The 8961-nt window shown below is 36.1% G+C and overlaps 1 protein-coding gene across 1 annotated transcript; it reads right to left on the bottom strand.

The window, feature by feature from the left end:
- Window positions 1-352: 352 nt before the first annotated feature.
- Window positions 353-7675, bottom strand: LOC104246755 (pre-mRNA cleavage factor Im 25 kDa subunit 2-like). Its single transcript, XM_009802630.2, has 7 exons — window positions 7281-7675; window positions 7079-7124; window positions 2708-2801; window positions 2527-2600; window positions 1318-1404; window positions 926-1036; window positions 353-745 (listed from the first exon to the last, which is right to left on the bottom strand). Exons 1-7 carry the CDS (start codon window positions 7397-7399, stop codon window positions 674-676), a joined length of 603 nt encoding a protein of 200 aa, XP_009800932.1. The 5' UTR covers window positions 7400-7675; the 3' UTR covers window positions 353-673.
- Between the last annotated feature and the right edge of the window lie 1286 nt (window positions 7676-8961).

Below are 8961 nucleotides of genomic sequence, written 5' to 3'. Positions count from 1 at the left end.
CTGCCGTAAAAAGTACATCTCGACTAATTAAATTACAAGCCTCGACAAATCTGTGCAAGCATTTCACTCATTTGGGGGATAGTGGACAGAATGATAAAGCCTTTACATGAAAGAAAAAAATGAAATTACAAGTCGAGTTCCATTGGAACTTGATGCAAAGACAAATTTATGTTTCCAAACCTTTTCCTATTGATGCCAATACAAAAAGAGTTCTTCAATGGAATGATGTGAAGGACCTGGATCCATGCTGAGTATAATGAAATGAAAGTAGCACAAGTTTGATGCCCAAAATACAAACTCAAAAGGCGATATCCTTGGAGATCACTAAGTACAGCTATGTACAAGAGCCTGGTGAACAGATGAAACATAGCAGTGCTATTCCATCTTACATGTGAACATTCAAAAACCAAAAATACACAGCAATGAGTAAATATTGTACATTACAACAGGCAAGCAAACAAGCTTTCGACAATACACCTAGGATGTCCATCAGAAATAAGTCAATAGAAAATTAATAGAAGTCCACAAAAATCAGTCCATATGCCTACTGGAAATGAGAGAATCATGTCAGAAAATAGGGTTATCATTCTGAAAATATGGGACCTCAAGTAAAAATCTTATGTCTTGTGCAATTGTATGCCAGAAGGAGCTCCTGAATGTCCATAAAACTAATCTATGGGTGGATCATGTTGAACTGGAATCTGGAAAGCTGTTGAGGAATTGTGGATATCACGGGTCCATATCTCTGAAATGAGTTGAGAGAGCGTCAATAGAATGACAACCATTTATCAGCTGGTTTACATAAATGATGCTGTACAGGCACTTGAGACCCCCAGTCAGCACAACACTGAGTGTTACAGGATATATAGGCGCTATACCTGGGAAAAACATATTATGATGCAACAAAGAAGATTAATGGTTATACCTGAACATTGTCGTAAAGTTCAAACAATGGCACAGCAAGAAGCTTCAGATTTTTTGGGACTGCAAAGTACTCTCTTTCAGATAGATGAACAACAAAGAGCTTCTTACACTCCTGCACGGCCCACAACAAGTCCAAAGAAAAAAGTCATTCACCAAAAGAGGAACCAAGGCCCTACTTCAACACCCCCAGACACGATATTTCTCCCTTCTATCATGCTTGGTAGCATATTTGAATATAAGTAGGGTCTCGAATTCCTTCTATTCCGAAAAGTGGATATTGTTTCTCCTCTAAATCAATGCCCCTCCTCCCCCCTCCCCCACCCCCCACAAAGGGAAGAAAATAAAACAAGAGAAGAGATCAAGTATCTTAGGAAAACTTTAATACTACTGTACCTTGGGTTTTGTTATGTGTGGAGGGCAGTATGGATACATTATAGTTTCAAAGTTTGGCCTCCACCAGATGGCCACACACTCACCGATCTGCATTGATAAAAGTGAGATCACCGCAAAAACATTAAATAATATTTTAAGAGAGGAGAAATAGAAAAAACACTTGAATGACGACCAATGATTAGATAGATGGAACCTTATAGGAAGCTATGAAAGTGTGTCATGAGTTTAGTCAAATAGAAGCTCACTTGCTTCAGGTAATAAATGTTCAATGTTTGAAAATAAACTACAACTCTCAAGATCGCCAACTATAAACGGCAATACAAAAACGATTTTCCAAAAAAGAAAAAAATAATATAACCAGCCACAACAACCCAACATCATATCTCCTTAGATTTGTTAAGTCGATAAAGCATAATTCTCTCAATACGATAAACTTAGCCACTTATAGAGAGGTCAATCTTTTTCAGACGAAACAGGTCAACCACCAAACAGACCAACAAAATATTTTGTTATACCATTTGAGCAGCTGCTAAAGTAGGCAGAAACTATAATAGACCAGCTCTATGGGGTGTAAACTTCAAAATTAACCGTTCAGCAAGCTTTCACATTTATACCATCAAAAGATGCCCGAAGCCATACTTATTCCATATCTGTCACCGTCTTAAGTTCTATGGTAGAGTAAATTGTCATGCGATGTGACATGTTAAATGCCTTAACCCAAACCCCTTTTTCTCCTTTATCTTCCACGCCAAAAGAAAAAAAAAAACTACAAAAAAGAATTTGATAAGGTAAATGGTATTATTAACAAAATGGGAAAGCTCCCGGATACAAGAGGTATACCAAAAAGTAGAGAATCTCCAACCGAACATGATTCTCTACGAAAGACACCCAATCGTCTATACAAGTAGGTATATCAAGGGTGCACCAAAATCAAGCAAAGACAAAAGGCTATTCCTCAAGTGTATTCCCCTCAAAAGCTCTACTATTTCTCTCTCCATATGACCCACATAAAAGCTAACAGAGCAACCTTCCATGCCTTTTGTTTTCTTCTCCTATGTCTACCAGCCCAGATGTGCAAAACACATATCTAACAGTATCTGGCATCACCCACTGTACACCAAAGTAATTCAGGACCACTCTCCACAAACCCAATGCCACGCTACAACACACCAATAAATACTACAAAAATTGAAACACTCAACAATGTACCTGCCAATTTGGCTGAAGACCAGGAGAATTAGCTGCAAGTTTACTGGAGAGTTTCCTTTTCAAACCCTCAATTTCTGCAAAATGAGAAACAAAATGCTAGCATCCCCCCGTCAAAGCTTAGCAAGTAATTCATGACGCCAGAAATGCGAGTAAGAACAAGGGAGCATAAACAAAAACATACCATTCTCTCCTGGTTTCAGACGTCCACCTGGAAGTTTGCAGAATGTGTTCCCAATTTGCAGAAGAAGAATATGAGGATGATTATGTTCTTGTACCTGTGAATTCCAACTTCATGTATAGCACGTCATCTTAATTCTATTCGACAGATTAAAACTCTAAATCACATACCAAACTTCTAACTAATCAGCTAGATTTATGTGCCAAAATTTAACCAGTTAACATATTGTGTAAAGTTGTCTCTTGAATTAGATTTAGACTGCATCTATGTATAAAGGTTCTTTATGGAGTATTAAAAAAATAATGTATCAATACTATGAACTGTCTAGCGAAACAAGTGAAAGAAGAAACAACCAACTAATGATCTTAAGTGGACAAGTATATATGTCTTCTCCTATCACAACCATACATAGCCCAAAATAAAGTTGAAAATTGGGTTGCATGAAGCCTATTGTTTTTTCCTCCCATTCAGAAGGTTGAGACCCAATAATCATATTTCTATAAGCAAAAATTGCTGTGGAAAATAATTATTTTTTTATGATGATGATCTCCTTAACATTAACATAGACTATATATCTTTTCCTAGTTAAAACAATTAACAGGGAAGAATGGATGCTTCTCAGACCCCTTTTTTCCGTTTTAACATCTGTTAAGACCAAGATCAGTCTTCCACGCAGCTTTCAATCAGAATTGCATCTTCAGGTAGAATTAGGGACATTTGCAAGTAACAACCTCATGGGATTCTTATTGTAACAACTCATGAGATTCTTATTTCCAGACATAAAAGTTCTCTCTTGTAAGAAAAGAGAGCATTTGTTTGTTCTCTATTCTTGGGCTGCTAGTTTCCTTTCTTTTGTATCCTATGCATCTTCTTAATGCTTTTTGTTAATGATATTCCACTTACTTCATCAAAAAGAAAGAGCATTTGCTCTTCCCCACAATTTCACTGCCACCCAGCACTAAACTTGAATAAAATCCAAATTCCCCTAAAATGAACAGATCGTTTGAAAGTTTTAGAAGTTCCAGGTGCAAGTCTAAATCAACCTAAAATAAAAGTCTAGTACTTATCCATCTAAACCCGGGAATGGGAACACTACGTAGCATTCTTTTTTTTCAAATAAGGAACACTACGTAGAATTTTATGAACCTTTTCTCTTAAATACACTTCTTCATTTATTTAAATGGCCACAACTGATCCAGATTCCAAAAGCAAGCTATACAACAGCTACACCTCAGTTCCGAACAAGTTGGGACCGGCTATATAAATCCTCACTAACCATGTTTTTGCATTTAAATTCATCTCACACCAACATTATACAATTAAAAATAAAAGTAAAAAGTTTTAGAAGTTCCCTATATATTCCACTTGCATAAAAATCTCGGATCATGCTCTCCTACAAAGCATAAAACCTAAAGCAAATGTATTACCGTGACTAAAATATATTCTCAACTAATTGGTGTCGCCTATATAGATCTTTTTCTTCCTCCATGTCTTATCTTTCGCTAAGTCTGCATGGACTCCGAGAGATTATAGGTCTTTTGAGGCAACTTCCTTCCATAAGGTCTACCTTATACCCTTCTTAACACCTTCGCTAACTGTGGTTTCGGCTATATAGGACCAAAAAATGGAGGCCCGCTGAATGGATGAAGTGCCCCCTATTGATGGCTATTTTTTCGCTAAGATGGCTGACGAAACAAAGGTCAATGTCTAGTAACCATAACCCAATCTATTGAACGAGGAAGATCTCCTAATGATCCAAATGATTCTACTTCCCCTAATTAGCTCACATTAAAAACCAGTTACCACTTACCATAAGGATTTTTTTCCAACTGAAATAAGCCCATCGATGAAGGTCATATTGCTTCATCATTTACTTAATCTCTCTCCAGCAAAAACACTTCCATTGAAGATTGGTACTCAAGTCATCTCCAAAAGAGATAGTTTCAAGTATCTTGAGTCTATTATTCAAGTCAACGGGGAGATCGACGAGGATGTTACTCATCGTATTGGAGCAGGGTGGATGAGATGGAGGCTAGCCTCGGGGGTTTTGTGTGATAAGAATGTGCCACCTGGACTTAAGGGCAAGTTCTACAGTTTGGTAGTTAGACCGACTATGTTGTATGGGGCTGAGTGCTGGTCTGTTAAGAAGCCTCATGTCCAGAAGATGAAAGTAACTAAAATGAAGATATTGAGATAGATGTGTGGGCATACCAAGAGGATTAGGAATGAAGTTATTAGAGACAAGGTAAGAGTGGCATCTATGGAGGACAAGTTGCGGGAATCGAGGTTGAGATGGTTTAGGCGTAGGGTGGGCGTCGGTCGGTTCGGTCGGTTATTATGAAAGTACGGTTCGGTTTATCGGTTTTCGGTTTTATAATATTAATAACCAAATCAAACCAAAGTATTTATGGTTCGGTGCGGGTTTTTTAAAAGTTCGGTTCGGTTATTTCCGGTTTAGTTTTTCGGTTATTAACGATTCAAGATTTTTATATCTTGGATATACAATGGATCCAGACTTTTTGCTGGATTTTCAGCTTAGTAGTTAACAAATCAATGTAAATTAGAAGTCCAGACGTAAATCCCATTAAGTTTTATTGACCATTAATGGTCACATTCTGTACCTTAAAGTCTCAGAATTCCTGATGAACATGCACATGCACATATACAGATACCTTAAGAAAGACAGCTTTTGTCATCAGCCAACATTACGCGCAGGACTCATTCTACTCCTCCTTCCGTTAAAGCTACGACTTGAGAGCAACCTTGGAAGACAACATTGTGCTGACTTTGACGTTTTGACGTCAGATTTTATCAGTCCACTGGTGTTCTTTCGCTACTACACACAGACGCATAAGGTGTCCCAGGAGTGGATCTTGGTGGAAGTTGAGCATCAGTTGACGCAGTTTCTTTTTTAGTATTTGTACCATTTTGTTTTTCTTCAGTATTATGCCATTTTGGTCCTGATCGCTTCTCAAGCTTTCTTTGAAAAGTTCAGATAATCTCTTCTTTTTATCTGTGATGGTTGCTGAAAATAAGCGGGGGTTCTGTTCCCTGTTAAATTTCCAGCCAAGGGATGAACAGGTGTATTTCCATGAGATGGCGTAAAATCTGCAGTCAAGTTCAGAGAAGTTCGGTTTTCCGGTTTAACCGAAAACCGAAACACCAAAACCGTAAACCCCACCGAAAATCAAAATTTAATAATTTAGAAACCGTGCACCGACCGATTAAATCGAAATTCACGGTTCGGCCGGTTTTTTCGGTTCAACCGGTATTATGCCCACCCCTATTTAGGCGTGTCAAGAGGAGAGACATAGATGCTCCGGTCAGGAGGTGTGAGGTGTTGTCCATGGCAGGTCTGAGAAAGAGAAGGGGTAGGCCTAAGAAGTATTGGGGAGAGCTAATTAGGCAAGATATGTCGTTGCTTCAGCTTACCGAGGATAAGACCCACGATAGGAAGGTGTGGAGGTCGAGAATTAGGGTTGTAGGTTAACTAATATGTGTGTTTCTCCTAGGCTTACCAGTAGTACTAGAATTATTTTTGTATTATCTTATCATGGTTCTTTATTATTACATGTTGTGTCATTCACACTCGTTACCATATAATATTGTTGTTATCATTGTTTGTTACTTGGCTTATCTCCATTATTTCCTTATGTAGTATGTACACACTACCATCCTCAGACCCCATTTATGGGATTACACTGAGTTTGTTGTTGTTGTTGTTGCAAAAAACACTTCCATATACTCTTTGTGCTCCAATTAAATGGCACTATTACTATTTAGGGAGTCAGACAGCTTTTCTAGACTATAACTTGTTCATCCGTTGTTTAAATATTTGTAAATATATAAAGATGTAACTTATAATATTTTAACGTATAAAGACCTAATTTTGCTTTAAATAGATTAAGATATTGATGTCTGAATTGAGACCAAAAATTAGAAAGTTTGACCCTCTTTTGGCTAAGTCAATAGAAATGTTAGGCACATAACGGAAGGGTCATATATTACCAGCAAGGATATTTGCTTGGATTAGGATATACATCTCAAAAATGTTAACGAATGCATAGAAAATCAACGCAAGAGAGTTAAAATGTTGACTGATCCCTTTTTCTTTTCTTTTTTTGATAAGGTAATCCCTTTTTCTATAAGTGATGACAAATGTACAAGCATATAACATGTCGAAAAAGTAACTACACGGCTAAACAAGGACTAAAGATCTCGATATCAACAGATGCAAAATCATAATTACTGAGCTAACATTTGAATCAAGCACAAGACGCCACTCACTTTGTGCAGTTTAACGACAACTAAGGAGTTCCTAACAACTAGATGTGACAAAACAAACATAATTAAGAATCTAGGGCAAAAGCATACCAACAGAATTCCTTCGACGCTAGTCCTCATGCCCTCCTTAAAATAGCTGCAGATCACATTATAACAGGTTCTTAAATTCCCAAAAAAAAAAATGTAAAGGTTTTACCTAGGGTTTAAGATATTTTGATCCAGTTATCTGGAAGAATCTAAGCTAACAGAATTTCAAATACAAAAATAATAAAGAAATAGAAGAAACTATTACTTGACTTTCATACGAGCAAGGCGATCGGCGACGGAGGTGTCCTTCTCCATTTTGGGCTCCTTAGTACCAAATGTATAACTGGACAGTGGGTATGTGTTGACAACCGATGACGTTACCATTTTCTCTCTCTTTAGGTGTTTCGTTACACAAATGACTATATTTTTTTATTTTTTTTTTGCGCTGCTTTCGGCTCTATGGAATTAGATGTCGCCGACGGGAGACTGGGGGTGGCTGTTCACCGGGGGAATATTTGTATTTTCAGATTTTCCCCCTGTAGATGCTTCTGGACTAAACACGGGCCTGCTTAGATTGGATCTGGCTAACGGGCCTTCACTGGATCCATTTCAACTTCGGTTTCGTTCTTTATTCTTCTTTCCTTTTTCTTCTTTCTCATTACAGAATTTTATAAAGGGATTTTTTCCTTCTTATATAATATTTGAAACTTATTTATCAAAATTATTCAAGTTTTATATATTATTTTTCCTAAAAAAAATTTACTTATAATTTATATATAATTCATTATTAATGCCTTAATTTAGGGGATTCTTTGCTTGGAAAAGGGCGTACTCGGAGGGAACGAATTTCAAATTGTCCTTCCATCTAAATAAAACTCGTTCTAGTTGTGTGTTACCTATTTTAAGCCATAATTAGCGCAACTCTTTTTCTCTTTGCCATAATTACCTTTTTTAAGAAAAAAATAATGTATGGTATAGCAGCATACAAATTACAATAAATTTCATACAAATTGAATACAAGATTTGATATATCTACAACAACATACATACTAAAACAAATTTCATACAACTAATTATATAGTATAAAACTTATTTACAACTTATCTACGACTTTTGTACATCATTCTTACCTAGTTAAATACAACTACAACGTCATACAACTTAAATACAATTTTCATACAAATTTTATACAATATATCTTTTGTATATAATTTGTATGTGATGTGTTCTTCGGGTTCTTCTTCGAATTTCAATCTAAAGATTCAATCAAATTAAATCTAATCTTCATCAAATATCCTCAAAATTGAGATATGAACTCCATAAAACATTCTCAATCGTTTGCAATAACACCCAATCCAAATAAAAAATATTTTTTGAAAATTCGAATTCAAAGCTTCGAAGGTTGTTTATGGTTGTCAATGGTGGAGAGTCAAACACCTTCAAAATTTATTGATTGACAATTTCAATTCGAACAATCCAACCAAATAATTAATATATATCTACTGCTAGCCCACCTTCGAAACACAACAAGAAAAGGGGAAGCTCGGAAAAGCTCCAAACTCCGGTCATGGCAAAATTCAAATGGATAAAAAATTAATCCCTCTCTTCGTCATTGTTAGAGAAATTATGAGCTTTAGAAGAAAAAATCTTTGTAGAACCGGTGTAGAAAAAGAGTTGATTTCAAAGAGAGAAAAAGAAAAATCCTTTAGAAAGATTAGGGTCTGTCTAGGTAAGTAAGGAATTGTGAGGATTTTTCGGAATTTACTAAATTAAAATGCTACAATCAAGGGATACTCATTTAAAACTAATTTGTATATAATTGATAAATTATATATAACCATGTAATTAAGTTAAAACTTGATTAAAGAGGGTAAATAAGTTTCATATATAGTATAAGTTGGTAAGAATCCTTTTATAAACTACGCACTACTTACAATATTAAATTT

The sequence above is a fragment of the Nicotiana sylvestris genome, chromosome 3 (genome assembly GCF_000393655.2).
Source record: "Nicotiana sylvestris chromosome 3, ASM39365v2, whole genome shotgun sequence".
Classification (NCBI taxonomy): domain Eukaryota; kingdom Viridiplantae; phylum Streptophyta; class Magnoliopsida; order Solanales; family Solanaceae; genus Nicotiana; species Nicotiana sylvestris.
The sequence above is the reverse complement of the archived record's forward strand: the minus strand, read 5'-3'. Positions and strand labels throughout refer to the sequence as shown.

Excerpts from the sequence above, each read along its gene's own strand:
- LOC104246755 (XM_009802630.2), bottom strand. The coding sequence starts at position 7,399 with ATGGTAACGTCATCGGTTGTCAACACATACCCACTGTCCAGTTATACA. Across the intron at positions 1,405-2,526 it reads GTCTTCAGCCAAATTGGCAG|ATCGGTGAGTGTGTGGCCAT; the intron begins GTACATTGTTGA and ends TTATCAATGCAG. Across the intron at positions 1,037-1,317 it reads CACACATAACAAAACCCAAG|GAGTGTAAGAAGCTCTTTGT; the intron begins GTACAGTAGTAT and ends TGGGCCGTGCAG.